The sequence below is a fragment of the Pipistrellus hanaki genome, assembly GCF_964339955.1.
Source record: "Pipistrellus hanaki genome assembly, chromosome: 17".
NCBI classification, from domain to species: Eukaryota; Metazoa; Chordata; class Mammalia; order Chiroptera; family Vespertilionidae; genus Pipistrellus; species Pipistrellus hanaki.
In genome coordinates, this window is record NC_140519.1 from 16145386 (window position 1) to 16173151 (window position 27766).

A 27766-nucleotide genomic window follows, 5' to 3' on the forward strand; every position below is an offset into this window, starting at 1 on the left:
TTTTTTTTTTTCCGGGCGGCCCCGGCGGCTGCGTACTGGCTGTGGGATGGGAAGTGCAGCCCCAGCGAGCGGCGGCGGCGGCGGGGCGGTGAGGCGCAGCCAGGGGCAGGCGGCGGCGGCGGCGGCGGGCTGGTGAGCGGCGGGCGGACCGGAGCCGGCGGAGCACCTGCAGCGCGGGCGGCGGCGGCGGCGGCCTCACCATGGCGATTCGCAGGAAGAGCACCAAGAGCCCCCCGATCCTGAGCCACGAATTCGTGCTGCAGAATCACGCGGACATCGTCTCCTGTGTGGCGATGGTCTTCCTGCTGGGGCTCATGTTCGAGGTGAGCCCGCCCCGCGCTCCGGGCGCCTGGGGTCGGGGTGTGCGGTGGGGGTGTGGGGTGGGGGGAGGCGGCGGACCCCCGAGGTGCGGGCCTGGGGCCGCCGCTCGCCCCCCGCCGCTGACGCGCTGCCCTCCCTCCCTTCTCCCTTCTCCCCTCCTTCCCTCCCTCCCCTCCGGCCGCCGCCCCCTCCGGCGCCGCGCAGTTCCTGGTTCCCGCGGAGGGTTACGTGGCAGCCGGCGAGGGGCCGCGGCGGCGGGGGCGGCGGGGCTGCCGGGCTGGCCGCGGGGGCGGGGGCGGGGGCGGGCATGGCCGGCCTGGCGGCGGCGCGTCCCGGGGTGACGTGGAGGCCTGGCCGGGGGGCGAGGGGGCGGGTTGGGGGGGGTCCCCCGTTGGGGGGGGGGTCCCCGCAGCCCCGAGTTTGGGGGTGAATGGGAACAGACGGAGCCTGGCTGCCGGGATGGCCTAGGGGGGCGGGGGCGGGGCGGGGATGGGCGGCCTGGCGGCGGGCGCGTCCCGGGCGAGGGCTGGGGTGACGTGGAGGCCTGGCCGGGGGTCGGGGGCCGGCCGGGGACCTCGGGGGCGGGTGGGGGGGGGGGGAGGAGTCCCCGCAGCCCCGAGTGTGGGGTGAATGAGAACAGACGGAGCCGGCGGCCGCGGGCGGCGAGGGGCGCGCGGGCTGGGCACCCCGATGGTTTCCGCTCCCCGCTCCCAGGCCGGTGGTGTGCCCAGCCGGTCCCCCCAACTGTCTGCCTTTTCCGTAAAGGAGCCAGAGCGGCGGGGCGCTGGGCAGCGGCGCCCGGGAGCCGGGCGATGGTCCCGGTATTGTTCCTGGAAGCGGGAGCGGCCGGGCCTGCGGGAGCCGGTGCGCTCCCCGCCCGCGCTGCCGGGAGCGGCGGCGCGTTCGCAGCTGTTGAATGCGGTGATGCTCTGGGCGAGCTGGCATCCTCCTCCGTGTCCGTGCCCTCGCTCCCCAGTATGCATGCCCAGCCCTTACCACCTTTCCCTTTTCCCCCCATTTTTTCTCGAGAGCCCCGACGCCCTGTCCAATGTACTCGGTGTGCGTATTTGCCGCCTTTCCCCCTGCCGGGAGGGAGGTCAGGGCAGACCTGCCTGTGATTCTAGCGTTTCCAGCGCCCAGATCCGTGCCTGGGGGTAGGACTGCTTCCCTGGTTGGTGGTGAATAAGGGACGTTTGAATTCTTGGGAGGAAAAAATAAAAACACAAACACTAGCGGAATGAGACTGCCAGTGGCCACAGGATGGGTAAATATTTTAAATGGAGCCCCTCTGGGCTTTTGAAGGTTGCTATCAGGGAGCTTCATACGTGTTTTATTGTATTTTTGCAGTCTAAATGTAGGGTGTTTTTTTTTTTTTTTTTTAATTCCTGGTAATGTCCTTTATTTCCACGTGGTCTGTGGTGAAGGAGGGGGTAGGTGTGGAGGAAGGAGAGGTAGAAGGGAACTAACGCGTGGGAACTCACTTCTTCACTTGAGGCTGGGCCTGTGCTGCTCACCTCCTCCTGCCTGAGGGCTCAGCCACCTGTGCCCTTCTCACCGCGGGGATGCTAGGGCGGCCTGGTAATATGGTGTGAAGGCTCCCTGTGAGAACTGTGTGAATGTGTGATATTACTAAAAGGGCAGTGCTAGCTGAAGCCGGTTTGGCTCAGTGGATAGAGCGTCAGCCTGCGGACTGAAGGGTCCCGGGTTCGATTCCGGTCAAGAGCATGTGCTTTGGTTGCGGGCACATCCCCAGTGGGGGGTGTGCAAAAGGCAGCTGATCGATGATTTTCTCTCTCATCGATGTTTCTGACTCTCTGTCCTTCTCTCTTCCTCTCTGTAAGAAAATCAATAAAAAATATTTTTAAAAAATAAAAGGGCAGTGCTAAACATTTGTACTCCCTTTCTGTTTGTTTGTACTTTCTGCTTTGTTATTAGAAGTAATAACTTTTGTGTTCTGGCCGGGTACCGCGTTGTCCCCAAACTCCAAGGTTGCCAATACAACCCCGGCAGGGCACATACAAGAATCAACCAAGGAATATATAAATAAATGAGACTAAAAAAAAAAAAATCCATCTCTCTCTCTCTCTCCCCCCCCCCTCTCTTCTAAAATCAATAAATATTTTTCAAAAAAAGAAATAATACTTTGTATAAGTTTGTCATAATCTATCTCCATATGGTAAGAATTCCTGACTTTAAAGATAGAATTTGGGAGTAGTGTTTCAATGCTTTGAATTAAAAGGAATATAAATCGGAATACTGACCCTTAGACAAGGCTAACTTTGCTTTTATTTAAGATATATTTCACATTGTCTTATCACCATTCTAGGGAAATGCACCATCTGTACCTTGTCTCATGTGTTAATGATTTTTTTTAACAGAGTGGATTTTTGCCTTTATGTAAATATGTAAAATTTGAAAAGCTAAATAGATATAACAATGATCTAATAAGTTTTTAGGGTCAGTTCAAGAAAACATTGAAGTAGTATACAGGAAAGGGAAGTTTGCAAGTTGTACATTTTTCTTACCATATGTTAAAGTTTTAGGACTTGAAAGCATGTTATGTACATACGAGGAAAAATTGGCCAGGTGAGTTTTGCTATTTTAAAATAATTGCTTATAGCCCTGGCCTCAGTGGGCATTGTCCCATCATCCATCAAGGTTTTGGGATCCATCCCTAATTAGGGTACATGCACACATTCAAAGAGAAACCAATGAATACATAAATACATAAGTAAATAAAGTAACTGCAGATAAATCTCAAAGTAAATAAAGTAACTGCAGATAAATCTCAAAGTTAACATAATTATAGAATGACAATAATTGTACTAGAATAATAGAAAAGTCAATGTTTTTGCAGTAAAGCTAAGCCTTTTGTGTGACTATATTGAGGACATGTCAAGATTTATGGTGAAGTTGACAAAGCAATAATAGATGCTATATTACTAGACAAAATGAAGAATCGATATAGAAATATCATGAAGCATAGATGCTAGAGCTTAAGGGTTCCATGTTCAAGTTAGAGCTTTACAGCTTGCAAACTGGATGACCTATGTCATTTAACTTCTCAATTATTTCCTTCTCTGTAAAATGGGGCCCATTGACAAACTCAGAGAATAAAATTACTATATATAATGCCTCTCTACTTCAGTGGCATACAAGAGATATGCCATAGTGGTAGCTGTTATTATTCCTTAGATATTTTTCAAAGTGGGAAAATACAAGACAGCATTTTTATGTGAGAGAAGGGTCCAACCATTAATATTTAAAGAGATTATACAAGGTGGGGCAAAAGTAGGTTTACAGTTGTTCATATGGAAAAATAACACAAGAATAAACTGTGTTTTATGTCTTACAACTGCAAACCAACTTTTGCCCCACCCTGTGTGTACCGAAAAGATCGATGAAGTAGTAGTATGTTGGGGGAAATGTAAGACTTTAATTTCCAGGAAACTTGGCGATATCAAAAATTGCTTATGAAATTTGAAATCATGTTTTTAGTATAGTCAGCATCTGTTCACATAATGCAAATTATGGTCTATAATTAGTGGCTTCGAATTTGGAGTTAGGAAAGTTTGAACAGTCGAAAAATGTAAGGATGCTTGGGAAGCTTTCTGAAAGTGGAGCCAGAGAGGAGCTGTGGGTTTCCAAGAGGAATATTTGCTTCTGGAAGGCGTACTTCCCAGGTGTTCGGGAGCCTGTGTTGTGTGGGCTGCGCAGGTTTGGGAGACATTTACAGTTACAACCACCTTGGAATAGTTTTTGGAGGTTCGTTCTTAAGCATGACTTGTCTTAATACCAACATTTTCTTCCCTTTTTCTTTTTCTTTTTTTTTTCTTTTTTTAACCAAATTTTATATACATGTGGGAAAGTGGAATTTGGTATTCAGAAATTGTCCTTTTATCTTTCAGGCACCTGGTCAATGTAATAGTCACACCAACCTCTAACAAGTACAAAATACTAACCCCTGTATATAACAAAAAGAAAAAAAATACTAAGCTCCATTGGCAGTCTTGATATTGCATCCAACATGGAATTAAACAATTCGTTAGAGTTTGTGGTAACCTATTTAAGATGTATCTGAATAAGTCATTTTTTCCCTTATAAATGGAGAACGGTGCTGTAAATGTCCAGAACTGCCATAAATGCAGTAATTTTACTTTTTAATGCATTATATATTTCTGTAGTATGTTTTATTCCAGGCTAATTTGTCTTACTATTAATTAATTGTAAAATTAGTTTAAAGAATTGCTGGCTGTAGTGTGTGGCTAAGGGGGCTTAGAAATGGTTCAGAATGTGATGACAGTAATTTTCTAGAAACTTTTTGGGGGAGTGTAGTTTGTATTTTTTCTCTTACTCTACTTTTTTTTTAAATATATATTTAAAGTAGAGTTATCTCTCTCTCTCTCTCTCTCTCTCTCTCTCTCTCTATATATATATATATATATATATATACACACATACATATACTTATTTATTTATTTTTTTTAGAGAGGAAGGGAGAGGGAGAGAGAGAGAAACATCAATGATGAGAGAGACTTATTGATTGGCTCCCACTAGGGATCAAGCCCTCAACCCAGGCATGTCCCCGGACCAGGAGTAAACCGTAACCTCCTAGTTCATAGGTTGACACTCAGCCATTGAGCCTCACTGGCCAGGCTTCTTCTTCTACTACTTAATGTCACATAATAAACTAGTGAAGGCCAGACTTTAATTTTATTTGGAAGCCTAGCATAAAAGTATAATCTAATTTGTTTTTGCTTTTGGTATTTGATATTCAATTAATCTTTAAAGAAGTTCACTTGTCATTTGTATGGGGCTCTTAAAAAGTTGTCTTGTTGCCCTAGTTGGTTTTGGCTCAGTGGATAGGGCATGGGCTTGCAGACTCAAGGGTCCCAGGTTCGATTCTCGTCAAGAGCATATACCTTCGTTGGGGGCACATCTCCAGTGGGGGGTGTGCAGGAGGCAGTTGATTGATGTTTCTATCTCATCGATGTTTCTATCTCCTCTCCCTTCCTCTCTGTAAAAAATCAATTAAAAAAAAAAAAGTTTTCTTGTCTATGTAGCCGTGACCTCATATGCTGAACTAGAAACGGGGGTGTGAGTGTGTGTTATGTGTGTTTATGTTTATATATATGAAATCTAAACAAAGATATTAAAAATGAAGTTTAGTAATCAATTTTATTAAAAAGAATTACATGAAAGCCGTGTTACCTAGGAAATTCATACCATCATTCTGCTCTAATGCATCCATGTGAATGATTCAAATTATAACAAGCCTTACTGGCTTTTTTTATTCAAGTGACCTTTCTATATCTACCGGAGTTCAGTGACTCACTTTTGTGTCATATCCTGGGCTTTATCACACAGACCTGCTTATTTCCAATCCTGAATTCTGGGGTAGCAGAGGCTCAGCCATAACTTACCTGTTCCCCTCCTCCATCCTACTTCTCATTTGCCTGCTCCCCAGCCAGTCCGAGCTTCCGTGGTCCCTTGGCCCCCTCTCCCTCTCTCCAGAATGTTAGCCCCCTCATTGCTGTGCTATCTCTGCAGGCTTGAACTACTTATCCACACTCTCCCTCAGCTTTGTTTCCCTCTTGGTCTTTCTCCCCATTCATCCTGGCCTGCCATCTGCCTTTCCTGTGCCTCCCCATTTGTGGGTTGCTAAAAAGTGTCAGAGGAAGGCATACACTCAGTGTTACCCCCATACACAAGCTCAGTCTCTCCCCTCATAAAACAACATGAATTCTGACCTGGCATCTGTCACTAGGTACCACGTTGTTCCTCTTCTGTTCCTCAGTCTGTTGCCATTGGCTTTCGCTCTCATTACTTTGTTGAAACAATTCAGGCCGTGACCACGACTTCTCAGATTGTCCGTTCCATTGCACTCTTTCCCCACCACGTGTTCTTTGAAACTTTGACTTTATTAACCACGCCTTTTTGAAATGTTTCCCCCCTTGGCTTTTGGGGCATCAAGCTCTCTTCATTCTCTTTCTGCATCTCTGATCGTTTCTTATTTTGCCACCAGCTTTTTCTGTGCCCACGCCACAGTCTGATGTCTTATTTGTCTACGAATACTGTACCCTGTCCATAGATGATTTATGTGCTTTCAACAACTTCAGTTACTACCTGTAAATAGAGATGCCCAAGTCGCTAAGCTAGCGTCTCCCAGGCTTAAGCTTAACTACCTACAGAAATCTAAGTGTATCTAGGACTCAGTTTCTTCTTTTTTCCTCAAACCTGCTGTTCCTTCTGTATTCCACATTTTTATTAATAACATTACTTTTCACTTAGGCTATAAGCACCAAAACATAGTCATTGACTCTTGCTTACCAAGCCTTATTCTGCCTCGAAAGTCCCACTTCTATCCCACTACCACTGCCTTAGTTCGGGCCTTATTATCTTTCATGTGATCTCTTGCAGAAGTTTTATACTTGACTTCCATACTTACTTCAGATTATATTTTATCTTGTGTGTGTGTGTGTGTGTGTGTGTGTGTATGCCTAAGTGACCGACCATCCGACCAATAGCTATGAGATGCACCGACCACCAGGGGGCAGGTGCTCTGACCAGTAGCTATGATGCGCACTGACCACCAGGGGGCAGATGCTCAATGCATGAGCTACTGAGCTGCAGTGACTTGGCAGCTGCGGTTCTCAGGTGATGCACCCAGAACCAGAGAGGAGGGAGCTTTATTCTGGGGTGTGTCACCCAAGAACTGCCCTCTCACAATCCAAGACCCCTTGGGGGGGAGGGAGGAGCGTGTTGGAGAGCTAGTTTCGGCCTGATCCCTGCAGGCCAGGCTGAAGGACCCCATCAGTGCACGGATGCACTGGGCCTTAGTTCATCACCTAATATGTGCCAGGCCTCAGGCTAGTCTCTAGCATATGGTGATGAGCAGAAACAGGCATAGTCCCAGCTCTTACAGGGCTTACTTTCTAATGAGTGAGACAGAAACTGTTAATGTAATCACACCAAGAGTATGTGTTTTGAAAGGAAGGCAGTTCTCTGAGATAATCTAACAAAGGAAATGACCTGCTCTAAGGGACGGGACAGGCTTACTTGAAAAGGTGTGAAGGCTGAAGGCTGAAGGTTACCTAGCAGTGTTAGGTGGAACTGCACATACTCTGGGATAGAGGAATGCCACAGGCGAGAGAACAGGAGGAAATGGTCAGAGATGAGGCTGGATGGAGCTGAGGGGAAGGGTCAGACTATGGATTGTTGTTTGGGGCACATTGGAGATTTTGTTCTTCATCTGAGAAAGAACAGGAATCTAGCAAAGGATTTTTGGGCGGAGGATGCACCTGGGAAGATGTGTTAACGTGATCAGAAGATGATTCTGGCTGTAGTGTGGACTTGGGTCTGAGGAGACTTAGTAAGCCACAGCCAGCTACTAAAAAGCACTTGTGAACTTCCCTCTCCTCAAAATTCTCCAGTGTAAAATAAAATCTAAACTTACTTAGATCAAGAAACAAGGTCCTAATTGTACACCTATGAATCAGAAGGTGGGATGGGAACCGGCTGGAGAGGAGCTATGGGGTAAAAAGAGGAACAATTGTAATAATCTGAACAATTAAGATTTATTAATTTTTTATTTTTAAAGAAAGAAACAAGGTCCTTTCTAGCACTAGCACTGACAGTTTGTCTAGGTTTTTCTGCCACTTCTGATGTGTGCCCATGCCAGGCCTGTGTTGATTGCTATTTGACTTTTGCACTTTGTTTCTGCTGCCTACACTGCCCTCTTCACCCCCCTCATCAACTTATTTTTCAATGAGACAACTCTCTCACCACATCCTCTCAGAAGTCTTTCCTGAACATGCCTCATTCCCCACCCAAGACAAAAACAGTTTATTTATCCTGAATACCCATTGGCACTGATTCTATCTACACTAATAAAAGAGAAAGATGCAAATTGACCATACCTCTGTGATGCCCACTAGCCAATCAGGAAGGGATATGCAAATTAGGAGGACAAATATGGAGGTGGCTCCGCCTCCTAGCCACTCCAGGTGCGGAGCAGCTTGGCAGGTTGGCAGCTTGGCAGGGCAGGATGCCTGCTATGAGAGGGAGAATGGGGGGTGGCGAAGGAATCTACAGGAGCGGCACTCTGGCCTCAGTGAAGACAAAGACGGAAGACTCTGGCCGGAGCGAAGGTGGAGGGCAGTGGCCAGAGCGAAGGCCTGGGTCCAGGGTGCCAGAGGAAAACCAGTGATGGAAGCCAGGGGAAGGAAGGCCTATTGCATGAATCTCTGTGCAACAGGCCTCTAGTAGTAGTATAATAATTTTGTCTTCCTGGCCCAACTAAACTCGTAATCATCAAGGATTGTATCATTCATTCACCTTTGTTCTGTTTTCTTGTCTGGTACCTATAAATATTCAGGAAACATTCAATATTTCTCTTCCGCCCACTTTACTTTTACCAGTAGTGGGGTCATTTAAATGTTTATTGACCACTTAGCTATGCCAGGTGTGTGGGAGATGAACACACATAAACTACAGACCCTTTGATCCGTTTTTTTTGTCATGGCTACTGTGTTCCCATTTCTTTTAATTTACATTAACTTTTTTTTTTTTTTCCTCATTGGGACCTGTGTGTTCATTAGTCTAGAGTAGAGAAACTAACTTTCAAATCACCATTTAGTGGAAATGCAGAGAGTATTTCTTTTGAAATCTTTAAGGTAGGTGTGAATTATACAGTCTCATGTGAACTGCAGAATGCTCTTATGTGAACTCCCATCCCCAGTTCCTTGGTGATCAGGAATTTCATTTGTGCCTGTCAGGGTGCTGCAGGAACTAGGGTGCCCTTGGTTCTTAGGCTTGGGGACAGAAGCTATAATATTTTCCCTCTGATCAACTATTGGTAGGTCACAAATTAACTTGATCTTTTTTTTTTTCATTTCTAGATATCAGCAAAAGCTTCTATCATTTTTGTTACTCTTCAGTACAATGTTACCCTCCCTGCAACAGGTAAGTAGTTTTCTTTTAGAATTGTCTACTTAAGTGGAAAGGTTCACTTGGACAAACTGTGAAATTTCCACGAACACTAGGTTCTTCATTAATTTTTCACAAATCTCATTCACGATTAGACTGAATATTTTGATATTTTTGTAATGTAAGAGCTGATGTTTTTGGTTGACTTCACCCTATGTATTATATGGAAATCAGTTTTTATGTGTTTAGTGTTTGTTGTACATTTTTGTAATGAGCTCAAAATTCTGTCAAAGAACTTTTTTTTTTTTTTTTTTTTTTTTGCCTTCTCTTCCCTTTAACATAGATATTTTACATTTGTTTAAAGTATCATTGTTCAACCAAGGTTTCTGAAGGCACAATGTTTAGGTTCGGTTTTTCCAACAAGTGAGTTATGATTTAGACCTATAATAACCCTTTTAAGCCTATTTTATTTTCAGTTTTTTTGTCTTGCTTTACCTGTGACATTATTTCAATTAAGATGTCAGTAAACGCTAGGGGTAATTTGGTAATAGCACCAAATTATACTTTTAGTTTCATTTCAAAAAGGTTTTCTAAATTATGCTTTGTGAAAATCAAGTTGTTACAGGAAGTTGATTGTATTGAATACAGTAATATAATTAACTAGCACAGGGTAGGAATGGGTATTCAGTTCATGAAATATTAACATATTCAGGCAGTAAACTTGCCCTGGATTTCTCTTAAAAAAAAAAAAAAAAAAAAAAAAAGATGAATTATGTATCATTGAGTTGGATTTTCTTCATTATATATAGTTTTGTAAATATTTGATTTAGTGATTTAGATATCAGATAACTGAGAACCATAAAGTTGTTTTGAAATTTGAATATGCCAGAGAAAAATGAAGCCCTTAACCAACTCCTGTAAGCTTTGTTCTAAACAATTACAGCAATTTCAAGGAATGAAAATAATTTTAAGAAGCAGTTGCCTTTATCTCTACAGTGATCAAAACTAAATCAAATACAGATTAAATCTCTTTTTCCTTCAGAATCATAATGAGATGTCTCGTTGGAAAGTAGAGGTAGAAAGTAGAAAGTTTCCAAAGTCCTTTAAAAATACAGGCAAGTGGGCTAAGTGTAACGCCTGGGATAATGTCTATTTTATAATTACATTAAATTGTGGCCACCCCCCTCCTGTTTTTTGGTTTTTGATGGCTGTGACTAACATAACATGTGTCAAGTCTTTGTTAAGTAATTTCTGGAGTTTTCAATTCCTAGATAGTCTCCTCAATTTTCATTGTTGCCATGACTCAAGATGTCCAAAAGCAAATTACCATGATGTTTCTGTAATACTTATTTATTAGGTTAGTCATCTTCGTTTGTTTCCATAACTATGTTGTACTTAGTGCTGTTTTTATAATCTCATGTATATTTTTGTGTATGTGTGTCCTGTCCTTTTTGGCCTTCAGAAGAACAAGCTACTGAAACAGCATCTTTTTATTACTATGGTATCAAAGATTTGGCTACAATTTTCTTCTACATGCTAGTGGCGATAATTGTTCATGCCATAATTCAAGAGTATGTGTTGGATGTAAGTATACAATCTTAGAAATCTATACTTTGTAAAATACTAGCTCTCCATACTATGATTGTCATATTAAATATATTTTATAATTTTAATTATTGATTGTTTTTAATTTTAGAAAATAAACAGGCGTATGCACTTCTCCAAAACGAAACACAGCAAGTTTAATGAATCTGGTCAGCTTAGTGCATTCTACCTATTTTCTTGTATTTGGGGCACATTCATTCTAGTTTCTGTAAGTATATACTACGCTTAAATTTTCCTTTCTTAAAATATTTACATTATATACCCAGAACAGAAAATACAATCCTATTCTATTTTTTAATGTAAGCAAACCCTGAACCTTAGAAAATCCCTCTTCTTTTGCTATATAAGATTAGGTATTCTACTAGTGAACTAATATAAAGCAAATTTCATGGATAAGTCTCCCTTAGTTTTTATACAGTAAAAATTCTAAACTATAATGCTTGAGAAAGCCTTATTTGTACTCAGTTGAATGTTATTTTATATCTTGCAGTCATTTTCAGGCATCTCTGTATTAGCACAAAGGGTAATATGTCAGTGATACCTATGCTAGGTTACATGAGTTGTAATGTTTCTAGCCATTTCCCCCTTTAAAAACAGTTCAGACATTTCCCAAGCAACTTAAAATGTTGGTTAACTTTGCAGTTAAGGCAATCTAAACCTTTAAATGTGTCATTCTAACTAATGAGGGGGAAGGCAGTATCAACCTTAGTATTAGTACTCCAGAGTTAACATATTTTTACTTTGTCAGGACACATAATTTTTTAAACTACCATGTTAGAGGTGAATAAATAGGCTAAGTGAATTTTATCTTAAATATTTGTTTTAAAAACTAAACTGTTATATTTCATTGGGAAAATATTCTTATTAAAGATGGTCACTTTAGGCTTTCCTTTCCTTATGCAAGAACTCTCACTGAGTAGATACGGTTATCTAAGAAAAAGATTTGGTGGCTATCTGGGCATAATCTGTAAAATTTGGCAGCACCTTGATCTTCCATCTCCTGGCTACCTCTGATTACCCAAGATATAATCCATCTCTCCTGCAGCTATTGTACCTCTGTTATGGAGCATTTCTAATATTTTTTGCTTTGTTGATTTTGTTTGCATACTTGTATTTTTTACTCTACTGGACTGAAAGAATTTAGAAGGCCAGGAATTGTGTCTTATTTGACTTCGAACATCCATTGATTTTCACTTCACTAAAGTAAGCAATTCAGCTGAGTTGACAATAACTAAAACAACAGAAGAGTTTGACCTTGGGGGCTCTCTGGAACTTGACTTGGGGAGTTGTAAATGTGCAAGAAATGAAAATACTGTCTGATTTTCCAAGAAGTTTGCATTGTACTAATAGACTAATTTTTATATCTTCTTTCTTAGGAAAACTACATCTCAGACCCAACTATCTTGTGGAGGTCTTATCCCCCTAACCTGATGACGTAAGTTATTTCTGGCAGGCTTTTCTTAGTTAAGGACCATGGTCATGTCACTTTTAAGCAGAATTCATTCTTAATCTCCTTAAAATTGTAGGCAAATGCATACAAAAGTATGTCTTTGGCAGGCCTGCTGCCATAGGAAAAAAATTCCTGTGTGCTTTTTTCATGAATGTAATCTTTTCAGTATGTTTGTTAGCTTGAGAATTCTGATTATAACAATCTAATTTATTAGTTTTGTCCCTTTCTCCTCCCCCATCCTTTCTCCTTCTTCCTGCTCCTCCTTCTCCTTAGGTTTGCTCTTTTTCTTTGCCTCAGACTCTTCACTCCTTCACTCTTTTATTCTCTTATACTGTAAGCTTGAGGGTGGAAATTGTTTCTTTCTAGCTCCCAAGGTTTCTATACGCTGTTGTAATAAGCTTATTAGCTACAAAAGCATTCAACTATATTCTTCTTCTTCAAGCTGAGCTCTAGTACAACTGTTCCAGATTTTTCTCGTACTTAGCCTGTAATATTTTTTGCTTTTCTGAATTTGTCATGTGATGTATAAAATTTTATGTAGTAACCACATATTGTTGTGTCATTTATGTAAATCTTATATTGTGCCCATGCCCACCAAGACTATGTGCCTTGACAGCAGTAGAAACTCTCTGTTTATTCTGTATCCTCTGTCATGCTGGGCTTTAGGTGCTTACCACTTCTTAGACCAAGGCTCAAGAGCCGCAGTTTGCAGGCCAACCAAATGTGGCTCCAGAGCTGAGGTTTGCCACTCTGTTGACTAATGAACTTGCCAGCCACTGACATAGACATTGGAGAAAAGATATGAAGGGAGTGCTGTGGCCATGCATGTCTTAATATTTTGAAGGCCAGTAGTAATGTCCACTCTGCTGAACCATTGTAACTTTTTAAAGTTATATCAATTCAATGAACTTTTATAGAATGGGTTATAAACATCATATTTATGTGGGACTGTATTTCTTCCCTTCCTCCTCCCTGGAAATTATTTCACATTGGCTTTGAGGTTTCTATTTTAGACTCTGGAGGAGGAGGAGAAGGGAGAATAAAGAGAGAGCAGAAGGACTGGAGGATACCGTGTAAAGAGACCAGTGATTCCAGACTGATTAGGATATATCTCTTGGGAAACCTTTTTGCCTTTTACTCTCTTTAACCCTGGTTGGCCTCCATTTATTTGGGGCTCTCAATGTTCCATCCAGATAGAGTTACCATATTTCACTAAGAAAAAAGCCAGGGGATATTTAAAATTGGGATTATTCCAGTTTCAGGTAATTTTTAATCTCTTTCCTTTGCTTTTATGTCAGTCTTGTACCCATCCTGCTTCCCTTTTAATTTCATTCATTTCAGAGAGGAAGGAAGAGGGAGGGAGAAATAGAAACATCAATGATAAGAGAGAATCATTGATTGGCTGCCTCCTGCATGCCTCCTACTAGGGTTCGAGCCCACAACTCAGGCAAGCGTGTCCTAACTAGGAATCTGAGCCATGACCTCCTGGTTCATAGGTCGCCGCTCAACCACTAAGCCATGCTGGCCCGGCTCCCGCTTCCCTTTTGATGAAACTTTCTAGATCTGTGGTTTGAGTCCCTCAGTCATGATCCGTATGTGTTCAGTAACTAACATGACACACAAATCGGTATTAATTATCGAATAGACTCAGAGCTCCGGTTCCTTCCAGCTAGCTTGCATGTTTACAGGGTTCTTCAGCTGATGTGTTTGCTTCTGCTGCTCAATCCAGAGGAATTGACTGGTGGTGGGAATATCCCAGGGAGACGGGGGGAGTGGCTGAGGGAGAGTTGTTGAAAGGTGCACAGAGTATTAATTGTAAGGGCACCTGAAGTGATAGTGAAAACATAACTACTTAGTATATCCTCAGTTCCAGTGTTCATTTTTAACTTTACTCTTTAAAAATACCAGGCTTTAAAATGTGTTTTTTACTTCCTTTTGTTACACAGATTTCAGGTGAAGTTTTTCTACATATCACAGTTGGCTTACTGGTTTCATACTTTTCCTGAGCTCTACTTCCAGAAAACCAAAAAAGTAAGCTGGGATTTTGTGTTTTTAAAATTATCTGTCATTTTTTTTTCCCTTTCGTGTCTTTAACCTCCCTCTTCCCTCAAGTCTTCCCCCATTCTCTTAGCTCCAGACTTTCCACAAAGACTAGGTATCCTGGGTGGGACGGGGGTGTTAGTTTTCACTTAGAGGGGGATCTTTTGCATTAGACATGCTAATTGCTAATTTTAAAATTATTATTAGTAATGTAAAATAAATTAAATTTTGAAATGTAATATTAATTTCATATTATTGATACAAGGACTAATCAGATTTACCACAACTAACGGTTCTGCGTGTAATTCCCAGAGGAAAGTTCAGGATTGAACAAGTAAACCACAGTTAACTATTCACCAGCGAGGCTTTTCCCGACCTGGGCGGAGCATTCCCGGTTTAGCATGTGGGAGAGGTGTTTGTTTATCTGGACAAACAGCGCCGGGGCACTGCGGTTTTCTTTTTTCCAGCTTTACCCTCAGTACTTCTGAAGTCAGACTTTGTGATCTTACAGAGCAACTTGATTTCCTTTATTGAATGCTTTCTCCTCTAAAATCCATGCTAGCTCCCTGTTACTTTAAACTAAAATAGAGCCACTGACCTGTGCTCTAAGGCCCCCTCCTCTGGACTCCCCCTACTGGTCACCTTTTCTCCTGCTCTCTCCTGTGCTTCATTCCCATTGGTCTCTGATTTTATAACCCCAGCACATCAGTTATTTTTCCTGGAATACCCTTTTCCTATGATAAGTTAATGAAGCACTTTTTACCCTTTGGCGGGAGAGATTATTTTAAAATTCCCATATATGAAATTGAACATGGATGAAGATAAGGATGAAGCAATCTTGCTCATGAGTTAACTATTGAAGCTGGGCTATGGTTACGTGGGGATTCATTTCACCCCCTATTTGTTTTATATGTACATATACGTATGCTTTCCACATTTAAAACATTTTTAATTGTCTTGTAAGAAGCTTTCCCAAATAGAAATGTAACAACCCTTCCAATGACCAGTTTATCTCTGCCTTCTCAATCACCACAGTCACTTCTTTCTATATGTGCTACAAATAGTTCTTGAGTATAGTGTCTTGATTTACTACTGTTTTGTGTTTGTGGGGGTTTTTTTGTGTGTGTGTTCTATGTGTTCGTCATATTGATGTGTCTGCTACGATGAAAAAAAAGCACCACATTAGAGTTTTACGTTGACTTATAAAGTAGAATGTTCTCTAGTTAAGTTGATTGCAAGGATTAGGATGATGATCCATAAAACCTTTGAACTCAAATTGTCTGAAGATAAAATTTGTAGACTCCCAGTTTCCAGTAGCCCTTCCATATTCAGTAAGCTCTCAATGTGAACCATGGATATCCTATAGCTACACTATCCAAACAGTAGCTGCTGGTCCCATTTAAATTAATTACAATGTAATAAAAACAAATTTCACTCTCTTGGTCACAGGAGGCCTATCTCAGGTTCTCGTTAGCTGCATGTGGCCACACTGCCATTTTGGATAGCAGAGATGGAGAGCGTTTCCATCCTTGCAGAAAGTGCTTTACGACAGCGCTGCCGGAAATAGCATAGTTTGAGGTCTTAGTACCAGGGCTCAAATATTGAAGGCTTTCTTCATATACTTTTATTCCCATGGACATAATACAGACATAATACCTCTGGGTTTTACTATTAACCCATATTTTATAATTTGTTCATTGATCATGTAAGTAAAGAGCCATCTTTCAAAGTAATTGTTTCATTTTAGTTCTTATCAGTTCCTGCCAGATGGCATTTTTCCAGAAATGCAATCTAATTTTTATGGAATAATTTGCATAACTTAGAACTAAACCGAAACTATTTTTAACACCTACATATTACAGTCAAAAGTAACTGTTTCAAGTAATTAACATAATTTGAAAGTAACAGCTGTATATGTGTTAAACAGTTTCTTAAAATTTACTCAAAATTATTTTTGGAAGAAATCTTACTGGAAGAAACTAGCATAGTGATAGTTTAGGAACGATCCTACAGAGAAGTGAAGAAAGAACAAGAAAAAGCGGAACGCTGTTGGTAACAGTTCCGGAGGTATGTTAGTCATGAATAACTCAGTTTGTCTTAAGGAGAATATTTTAATTACATGTAATATATGTGCTTCAATATAAACAACATCCTCCATTTTGCCTATGAGGAGATTCAAAATATAATTTCCTTTTTTAAAATAGATTTTTATTTATTTCAGACAGGAAAGGAGAGGGAGATAGAAATATGAATGAGAGAGAATCATTGATTGGCTGCTTCCTGCAGGCCCTGTGCCGGAGATTGAGCCTGAACCCTGGGAAATGTGCCCTGGCCAGGAATCCAACTGTGACCTCCTGCTTCATAGGTTGATGCTCAAACACTGAGCCACACCAGCCAGACAAAAATGTAATTTCTTAGCTAAGTTGAATATATGAAATTTCAGGGAAGTGTGGCTGAAATAACCAAATGTTTTATTTATAATATTTAGTTTATCTAATTTAATTATACATACATATAACTGTGTATAATAGAAAGCACATTAAATTAGAATAATGCTTTTTTCCCCATTCCTACTTCATGAAAATTATATTCACACTTTTCAAATGCAAACTTGTTAATATGTCATTCATCATGAGAGCCACTTTTTGAATCATTTAGTTCAGTGTTTCGAACTATATTATCTTTACTTCTGTCTTACTGATTCCTCCACTCAACCTCTATAAGCATTTAGAAATTATATTGACTAAAGTTTTGTGTGTTTTTTTAAATGTCTTTATTGGTTTCAGAGAGGAGGGAAGAGGAAGAGAGAGATAGAAATATCAATGATGAAAGAAAATCATTGATTGGCTACCTCCTGTATGCCCCACACTGGGGATCAAGCCCACAACCAAGGCAGGTGCCCTTGATTGGAATTGAACTTGGGGACCCTTCAGTCTGCAGGCCGACATTCTGTCTACTGAGCCAAATTGGCTATGGCTTGACTAAGGTTTTTAAGGCTATTATCAGTATAGATTACTATACTCTGAGAGCTCTGGAAAGACTTAAATATGAGCTGGCTCCATCTGTGGTTTAAGGAGAGAGCTTTGCCTTATATTTGGGCATATATGTAATGCTCAGTTTAAGGTAAAGTTTGGCCGAAACCGGTTTGAAGCTCAGTGGATAGAACGTCGGTCTGCGGACTGGAAGGTCCCAGGTTTGATTCCGGTCAAGGGCATGTACCTTGGTTGCAGGTATATTCCCAGTAGGGGGTGTGCAGGAGGCAGCTGGTCGATGTTTCTCTCTCATCGACATTTCTAGCTCTCTATCCCTCTTCCTTCCTCTCTATGGAAAATCAATAAAATATATATATATTTTTTAAAGTAAAGTTTGTTTTATAGTAAGGTATAGTTAAGAAAAGCAATTTTTTAGAAAAATAGAAATTCACTGAAGTATATGGCTGATCTTTTTAATAAAAACCAAAAATTGTCACTTGAATTTATTTATAATTTTAGAATTTGGTTTGACTTAATGTTCTGTATTTATTAGATTTTCCTTGAAAACTTAGAATCAGAATTTTAAGTCATCATTTTATTATTTCATTCTTATGTAAACTACATGACCATTAGCATTAAGAATATATAAACAATTCACAAAGCTTTTCTAACTCATTTTCATTATATATTTTCCCATTCAAGTATAAAACAGTTTAATTTTTTTTTTTTATCTTCACCCAAGAATGTGTTTGATTTTAGAGAGAAAGGAACATCAATTGGTTACTTTGTTGTACTCGTCCCAACCTGGGATCGAACCCATAACCTGACCAGGAATCGAACTCACAACCTTTTTGGTGTACAGGACAATACTCTAATCACCTGAGCCATTTAACTAGAGCATAAATGTTTGTTAGTCTCTCAACAAATAAATAAGTAAACTTCATTTCTAATTCCTGATAGGAAAAGTTTATTTATTTACATAGCAAAATCATATGTAGCATATCATGTATTAAGCATGTATATAGCCAAGACCGGTTTGGCTCAGTGTTAGAGCGTCGGCTTGGGGACTGAAGGGTCCCGGATTCGATTCCGGTCAAGGGCATGTACCTTGGTTGCGGGCATATCCCCAGTGGGGGGTGTGCAGGAGGCAGCTGATCGATGACTCTCTCTCATCGATGTTTCTGACTCTTTATCTCTCTCCCTTCCTCTCTGTACAAAATCAATAAACTATATTAAAAAAAAACAAAACATGTATATAGCATATCAGATTACATTTATAACACTATAACTGAGCTGTTCTGAAGTGATTATGACAGAAGAAAGAGGCTCTCCTCTCTCCTTTGGTAAGGAGAAATAATATCAGAAGTTTGAAAATTATTTGGAAAGGACCTTAAGACTGCTTATTCTTAAAGATACTTCTCTCTCCAGTTGTACAAACCACTGTAAACTGGCATTGTGCCTGAGAATTTCCCCTGAAAGTCCCCAAACATAGTTATGTCTATAGGACCATTAGGCTGTCTTATGTTCCACCTTTATCGCTTGATCTTTGTACCGTTCTTACTAGAGGAGAGTTTTCAAGTTCAAAACTACACTTATAAAATCTCTACTCTTTCTCAGAAGACTCAATAAAGTAACTCTACTGAAATGACTAATATAGCCATATATATATATATATATATATATATATATATACACACACACACACACACACACACACACACACACACACAGGTTTTCCCCGCTGTCCAAAAATAGAGTCCTCCATTTCTTTCATAAAAAGAAATGCAGTAAAGCAAAGAAGCAATTACCTTGCTAATGGTGCACAAAGTAACTCACGATAAAGCACAAATGCTCTCAGACACAGTTGAAAGCCATGGTGGCTCCGTGCTGAGATGCTGCATGTAGTTCCTGGGGAAGGAGCTTGGGGAGTTACCTGCTCCTCTCTAAGGCTCACTGCCAGACATGCTCAATGCGCTTCTCTTCTGGCCATTTTTTATACCATCCTGTTGGGATTTCTTTCAGTTATAAAAGCAGGTGCCAATATAGGGCTTCCACAAACTTGAAGTGGTGTAAGTGAGCTTTGGAAATGCTGAGGGATACCTTTAGGGAAAACTGCCAAAATCAGGAGAGTAGAAATGCAAGGTACAGGCATTTAATAAATTAAGTATTTATTGGGCCCATCGCTGTATTTTGTAAACATTTCTTACTGCAACCCAAAATGAAAACTAGATTTTATGTCATGATTCCGTGTGTGTGTGTGTATATATATGTTTGTGTGTGTGTGTGTGTGCAATCTGGAATAAATTTTTCATGAAACAATACAGTGTGCTTACTCTACATTCTAGCATTTTCTATTCTATTTCTTTTTTAATTCTTATAGTGTGTTTTTTTTAAAATCTGTTCTTTTTTTAAATATTTTTTATTGATTTCAGAGAAGGAGAGAGAGATAGAAACATCAGTGATGAGAAAGAATCATTGACCAGCTGCCTCCTGCACATCCTCCTCTGGGGATCTAGCCTGCAACTCGGGCATGTGCTCTTGACCAGAATCGAACCCAGGACCTTTCAGTCCACAGGCTGGTGTTCTATCTACTGAGCCAAACCAGCTAGGGCTCTATTTCATATTTTAAAAGAGATTAGTGTGACTCCCTAAATTAATTTTATGATCCACTATATGTCTTACATTTTTATTTATTTACATTTTTATTGATTTCAGAGAGGAAGGGAAAGGGAGAGAGAAATGGAAACATCAACGATGAGAGAATCATTGATCGGTTAACCTCCTGCATGCCCCTCTCAAACCGAGCATGCAACCTGGGCATGTGTCCTTGACTGGAATTGAACCTGGGACCCTTCAGTCTGCAGGCTGGTGCTCTATCCACTGAGCCAGACCTGCTAAAGCTAGACTTAGATTTTTAAAAAACACTTTCTAAAACAACTTGGCTTCTAGGGTCTATGGGAGAATAAAAGAAGCAGAACTAAAATGTGGACACATGGCTTAGAGGGTTATTAAGAAAAGAAGGAAGAATAAAAAATTAGATGGTATCATAAGTGAGAAGACAAAATTATAACCTTTGGTTTTAGTGACTATACCTGATAGTGAAAGGAATTAAAAGCATGATCTTAAAAATGTAAATACTGCCAAAACCGGTTTGGCTCAGTGGATAGAGAGTTGGCCTGCGGACTGAAGGGTCCCAGGTTCGATTCCGGTCAAGGGCATGTACTGTGGTTGTGGGAACATCCCCAATGGGGGGTGTGCACGAGGCAGCTGATAGATGTTTCTCTCTCATCAATGTTCCTCTCTACCCTCTCTCTTCCTGTCTATAAAAAATCAATAAAATATATATTTTTTTAAATGTAAATACTGTTTTAGGTAAAACAAAAGCCTCTCTACCTCTAACCATAGCAATGTTAATATTAGAAGGACATTATCATGGGTATTAATAGTGTGTCATCCAATAAATGTTTATAATCAAAAGAACTAGCGGGGACCGGTTTGGCTCAATGGATAGAGCATCGGCTTGGGGACTGAAGGGTCCCGGGTTCGATTCCGGTCAAGGGCATGTACCTTGGTTGCGGGCATATCCCCAGTAGGGGGTGTGCAAGAGGCAGCTGATCAATGACTCTCTCTCATCGATGTTTCTAACTCTCTATCTCTCTCCCTCTCTGTATAAAAATCAATAAAATATATATATTTTTTTTTTAAAAAAAGAACTATAGATCTTAGCATGCAAGGGATTTTGAGGTCATCTGATTCAGGCAAACCCAAGTATTAGTCACACATTGCAGATGAGGTAGCAAAGCCAGATGAAATGCAATGACTTGCTAAAGCCATGCTGCTGATGGGGATGAGCAGTGGGGTCGGGGGCAGTGGCAGAATACCCCTCGGGTCCTCTGTACATTGTTCACCCTGCCACAGCACTCCTACAGAACAAATATGTTGGCACGTTTCACCTACAATGCAGTTTTCTGTTTACAGGAGGATATTCCTCGGCAGCTTGTCTACATAGGTCTTTACCTCTTTCACATTGCCGGCGCTTATCTTCTGAAGTAAGTTAGGATTTTCCTTGGGTGTGTGTATGGGCTGCGCAGATAGTATGCTAATCTGTCTTAGTTGATAAGTAACCTTTACATTTCAAATCTGTTCTTTTAACAGCTTGAATCGTCTAGGACTTGTTCTTTTGGTGCCACATTATTTTGTTGAGTTTCTTTTCCACATTTCCCGCCTGTTTTATTTCACTGATGAAAAATATCAGAAAGGGTAAGTTGGTCAGCCATTCTATTTCTGCTGTAATTAAAGCCAGTTGCTAAGGCCCACACTGTGGGCAGTCATATTACTTTATATGTAAGTAACAGCTTTAAGTAAAATGAAACTAATAGCAACTCGGGTGGGTATTTTCTCTAAATGGAGTCTTTTTTTAAGCTAGAGAGATATCATGTGGGAACTTGTAATCCTGAAGGCTTTTCGAGTTTACTTTTCTAACTTCTCCAGTCTTGCTTAATGCATGTTTTTCTTTTGGACAAGGGATTATAGGAAAGTGAACTTACAGAAGAAAATGAAATAACACATTATATACATTATATAACCTTAAAACTATTAAAATATTTTGATGGGAGAATTGAACTGAAAACAGAATTGAAGCAGTATTGTAAAGAGTGTAAAGTCTTTAAAGAAAAGTAGAACTAGAACTCTTAAATGAGAATTGGGGTCTTACTTACAGCACAGCTTTTGTTGTGTTTTCTCCAGCAGTTTTCAAAATTTCTGTATATACCAGGAGTTGTGAAGGTCATTCTATGGAGTAAAAAGAGGATTAGCCAAACAAAAAATAAAACGTTTCTTTACTGGACCTCCTAGAACCTTAAATATGCTAATGTGTTACCTCTGAGGGTGTGATACAGTGCAGCATCTTCCAAACATTTTACTTGCAGAACTATTTTTGCAGGAAAATTACAAATATTTTAATATGCATTTACTTAATAGAATCTGATTCCTAGTAGAATATTTTCTTATTGCTGCAGTTTTATGAATTTGACTTGTGACCTTTTTCTTCCAGCTTTTCTCTGTGGGCAGTTCTGTTTGTTTTGGGAAGACTCCTGACTTTAATTCTTTCAGTGCTAACTGTTGGCTTTGGCCTTGCAAGAGCAGAGAACCAGAAGCTGGATTTCAGTACTGGAAACTTCAATGTGTTAGGCGTAAGGTACAGTCCATTTAACATCTTTCTCACTTGGTACACCTGTATAGTATGTATTATCAGTTTATGGTATGACATACCTAAAAAATGTGGAGGTTAGGGAAAATACCCATTTCATACCTGTTTTATATGTCTAAGTTTAAATCCCAAAACATTCATTTAACTTCTGGGATGAATTATTAATGAAATAATTATTTGGGAATTCAGCAATAAATTAATACTACGAAAACAAGATAGACCACTTTTTAAAGTAGCATTGTTTTGATGCACTCTGATATTTTGTTTATTTTTTCATATTCTCAGAATTGCTGTTCTGGCATCAATTTGCATTACCCAAGCATTCATGATGTGGAAGTTCATTAATTTCCAGCTTCGCAGGTGGAGAGAACATTCTACTTTTCAGACACCAACCGTGAAGAAGAAGCCAACAGTGACAAAGGGCAGATCTAGAAAAGGAACAGGTTTGTGTTCAGTAAGCAATGAAAAACCTGGAGTAGAAAACACACACAAAAAAAATATTTTGGCGCTTTGTTACTAAGGTTTAAAATCCTGTAGAGAAAATTGTATTCTACTTTTAAGCAAAATTAGAGGCAAGGTAATCTTGCCCCATTCCACAGTTTGGTGGCTTCCTAGGGTCAGTTATTTCCCTCAAAAGCTGTCTCCTCAGTTTCTCTCTCGCAAGCTTTCCCCACTTGATTATTTTGAACCAGGATAGGCCAGTGTATATGGGCAGTTTCAGTGATAGTTTGTGCTTTCAAGCATCTTACTCATATTTAAAAAACAAAACCTCTTTACAGCTCTTTCCTATCTGCCCTTGCATTCCAAGTGGATTAGTCTGTGTCTTATTTAATAACATCTGATTGCTTGATCCTGTCCTGGACATTTCATATAAATTGAATCATACAATATGTGATCTTTTGCAGCTGTTTTCTTTCAGTTAGTATGTTTTAAGGTTCACTTACGTTTTAGCATGTACTGCTACTCATTTTTATGGCCAAACTAGTCACCCAGTGCACGAAATTTGTGCACATTAAAAGGAGATAAATTAGAGGAAATAATTTAATATTGCTGTTTGCCCTTTCTCTATGATAGAAGTGTCAGAGATTAAAGAAAACTAGTAAAATGTATAGGAAAACCTTCCTGTCAGAGTCGGGCTCACCACGGGATCCAGAGTCAAGTCCCCGCCCACCCATATGCACTTCAAAATCGCATGAGACCCAGACACAGCCTGCCCCCTGTCCCCTGCCCCCCATTGGGCTAAATCCAGACCCGGCCAGTCCCATCCTTGTCAAGCCCTACTGGGCTGGGGGCATAGCCTCAGGTCCCCTGGCCTGGTGCCAGGACAGGGGGTGTGGCCTGAGGTCCCCTAGACTGGGGCGGAGGGCATGCTTTGAGGTGCTCCATCAAGCCCCGCCAGGTTAGAGACACGGCCTGAGATCCTCTGTCAGGCCCCGCTGGGTGGGGGGCATGGCCTGAGGTCCCCCATCAAGCCCTGCCAGGTGGGGGGGAGGGGAGTCTGCCTCAGGTCCCCCAGCCCAGCACCAGGAGGGGGGGCGGGGTGCAGCCTCAGGTCCCCGTCAAGCCCCACTGGGCGGGGGTGCAGCCTGAGTTCCCCTGACCCCGCACTGGGGGTGCACCTTGAGATCCCCTGTCAAGCCCCACTGGGTGGGTGCCGTGGCCTGTGGTCCCCCAGCCTGACACTGGGGAGAGGAGCAGCCTGAGGTCCCCTAGCCCAGCACCAGGACATGAAGCACACCTTGAGGTCCCCTGTCATGCCCTCCTGGGTGGGGGGCGAGGCCAGATGTCTCCTGTCAAACCCTGCTGGGTGGGGGACACTGCCTGAAGTCCCCTGTCAAACCCCATGGGGACGGGGGAGGGCCTAGCCTCAGGTCCCTGCTGATGGCTTGTTAAGGCTCCTTATGGGAACTTTGCCTCAGCTGTGGGTGCACCCATCTTTGTGATGGAGTGATGGTCAATTAGCATATTCCTTCTTTATTGGATAGGATAGTGGTCAGCAAACCACGGCTCCCGAGCCACATGTGGCTCACAGGCCACGGTTTGCCGCTCCGTGGACTAATGAGTTTGCCAAGCACTGAGATAGGATATTTCATTGTATAGATATACAATGTTTTGTTTATGTATTAGTTGATGGATATCTGGGTTATTCCCACTTTTTGGCTATTATGAGTAATGCAGTAAACATTTGTTTACACAAGCTTTACAGAAAATCTTGGGCAGTTTGTCCTTTGTGCAACATTAGCATTATTTTTAAATGTTTGGAAGGATTCACCAGTAAAGCTGTCTAATTCAGCGTGATCTTTATTTTTATATTTTTACTTTTTTATTGAATTTATTAAGGCGACTTTGGGTAATAAAACTGCATAGGTTTCAGTGTACAATTCTATACCACATCATCTATATATTGTATGTTCAACCGGGAGCTCGATTGCTCACTATGGTGTGCGCTGACCACCAGGGGGTGGCACAGAACGAAGAAGGCCCCAGCCGGCAGCCGGAAGGAGGGCGCTGGCCAGCAGCTGCTGGAAGGCCCTGATCAGCCCTTATCGCTGGCCAGACCTTGTGTGAATTTTGTGCACCGGGCCTCTAGTCAGTGATAAGAGCAAATCATTGATTGGCTGCCTCCTGCACAACCCTCGTGGGGAATCGAGCCCACAACCCAGGCCTGTGCTCTGACCGGGAGTCAAACAGTGACCTCCTGGCTCCTAGATTGACACTCAGCCACTGAGCCATGCAGGCCAGGCCATGACACACTCTTAAACATAAAGAGTTATCCTAAATGCCAACTTTCAGTATGTTATAAGGAAACATAATCCCAAGAACCTTGCTACCAAATGTGAAAGGGTTTTTATTTCTACCAAAAGCACTGATCTAAAGACTACTTAAAAATTCTTATAATTGTTTTTTAGAGTTTATCTTTAATCACTTTTTTTTCTGCTTTCAATAGTAGTGATTTTTTTATTATTGAGATCTAATAACATTATAGTTACTTTCCCTTTAATTTGCTTCTTTCAATTCAGTGTTTAAATCAGGTTTTATGATTGGTTAAATGCTAGTAAAGATTACGCACTGGTAAATACGTTTTATCTAAGGGCATCAAAGTATATATTGGATTTTAAATTTTCTTCTCTGAAGGTACCTTTTTGTATAAAGATATTTGTGTTCCTCCATAAAATAGGGTAACACTGACTCTTTTTTCTTTTTAGAAAATGGTGTAAATGGAACAGTAACTTCAAATGGAGCAGACTCTCCTCGTAATAGAAAAGAGAAATCTTCATAATGAATTACAATCCGGTTGATTAATGTCCCCAAAGAAACCTGCTTTGTACTATATCTTTCAGCTCTAGAGATTTTTTTTTTTTTCCTGTTCTTGAAAATGCAGTTTGTGCTCTTTGATTCTCGCTATTGTACCGTTTCATGTATTTTTAAAGGGCAATTGAGGGGAGGATAATTACTATGAGTGAGAAAAATATTTTAGCTTAGACTAAGCTACTTGCCTTTAAAATAGTTTAGGGACCACCACCATATTTTACTTTATTTTTTATCTTTGAGCATTTTCTAATGATTTGGAGAGATAACTGTTTGCAAAAATCCTACATATCAATGATACGGTTTCTTGGTCTCACTGATTTTTTATATTAGCAAGATGGCCTCTTCCAGCCAGGTCATATTTTTTAAGTTATCTTTCAGAGTAAAATGGAAATAATATAAAGTTGGATGTCAAACTTTAATATGTTTTCAGTGTTCTCTAATTTGTAGGAATTTTTGTAGCCTTTACACCAGGGAAAAAAGATTTGTAAATTCGCCAAAATAATAGTGTGCTTTATTTTTTAGATAGTGGTTGTTAATGTTACATCTTTTTTTTAAAATAAAAAAATATACTATTGGTTACAGTATGGAGATTTTTGCCATATTTGTTGAATCAAAATATCTTTTATTAGCATAAAAGTATTTGTGAAGTAAAATCTTTCTTGTGCATTTTCAACACTTGTAAATGGAAATCAGAAAATTAAATATTTACTACAAAGAAGAAAATCTGACATAGCCCTTTTTGATATGTTTATTAATAATGATTCTTAATGGGGCTTGTGATAAGTTCAATATGCACAGCATCTTAGAAGAACATTGTTTAACCTGCAGACCCTTTCTAAAAATAATGCCTGTTTGATTTATATCTATAAAAAGAGTGTCAGGTAATTCTATTTGGAAAACATTTAATACGCTGACCTTAAAAAAATTGAAAATTCAGGTGGCTAAATAGTCTTAAAAGGAAATAATGCTTTATGTTACAACTATAGCTTTGGTCCCATCTTTGAGAAGCATTTATCTGTATAAATCATATTTTTGGATAAAAAAAAGATATATATTTGTATCTCTACAGAAAGTCTCTAAAAAACTTGAGTAAAATATTTGGTTCTCTTTTCTATAATTATCCTTTAAAATCCTTAGAGTATTTGCATTTTTGTTGTCTTTACGTACATGTATTCTTTGTTCATACCTTGTTCCCCACTTCTCACTTCTGTCACCAGCTCATCTCTGTGCCGTGTAGAGTGTAGGAGGTGCAGGCTGTTGGGTCTGCAGGTAAGAAGTTGCCATGCTCTTAGGAAGTCGTGCTTTCTGTCTCCAGCTGTTTACCTACTTCCTGGGGAAAGTAGTAGCTCTCTGTAGCATCATGGAGTTTGGAACCAAATTTTTGCCATTAAAAACTGGCATTCTATTGAACCATCATTGAGAAATCAATCAAAATAAAAATTTTTACTTTTACAACCTATATCCTGGATGTTTTCTTCACTGTTAGCAAGTTTTCATGCTATTTTAGAATATAAACTTTTAAAAATGTACCACGTTTATAGAATGCACTCTTGATGAACATTTAAAAAACCCTTTCCCAAAAAAATTTTTTCTACAAAGCATGATTAGAGGCTACTGTGGGGGGAAATGCTTCATAACCAAACAAATTAAGGGACTGAGTACTGGGTTAAATAAACTTAAGATGCTTCTTTCTACAGGACTGTTCAGTCCTTTATATGCAGGTGTGTTTTCTGATGCACCAAGAATGTTGACAATAGATATAAAATGCAGTTTTCCAACTCATTTAATTGTGGAAACTTCTTTCCATGGAAGTGCTTATAGCACTTGTGTTCTACAGCATATGCTGTGGGTTTAGGGGAAAAAGAAAAAAAGCCCTTGATTTGTCATTAAAACTTTACAAGACACTAAAATACACAAGTGTAACTGTAA

At 40.4% G+C, this 27766-nt stretch overlaps 1 protein-coding gene across 2 annotated transcripts; it reads left to right on the forward strand.

Moving 5' to 3' along the window:
* TRAM1 (translocation associated membrane protein 1) lies at positions 1 to 27296 on the forward strand. Of its 2 annotated transcripts, none has more exons than XM_084864943.1 (11): positions 1 to 323; positions 9222 to 9285; positions 10715 to 10833; positions 10946 to 11062; positions 12231 to 12289; positions 14251 to 14335; positions 21295 to 21365; positions 21472 to 21576; positions 22370 to 22513; positions 22811 to 22968; positions 25732 to 27296. In XM_084864943.1, exons 1-11 carry the CDS (start codon positions 201 to 203, stop codon positions 25803 to 25805), a joined length of 1119 nt encoding a protein of 372 aa, XP_084721069.1. In that variant the 5' UTR covers positions 1 to 200; the 3' UTR covers positions 25806 to 27296. The 2 variants fall into 2 exon arrangements, with proteins under 2 accessions (XP_084721069.1, XP_084721068.1); XM_084864942.1 differs by having other exon boundaries at positions 2 to 323; positions 10712 to 10833.
* Positions 27297 to 27766: the final 470 nt, after the last annotated feature.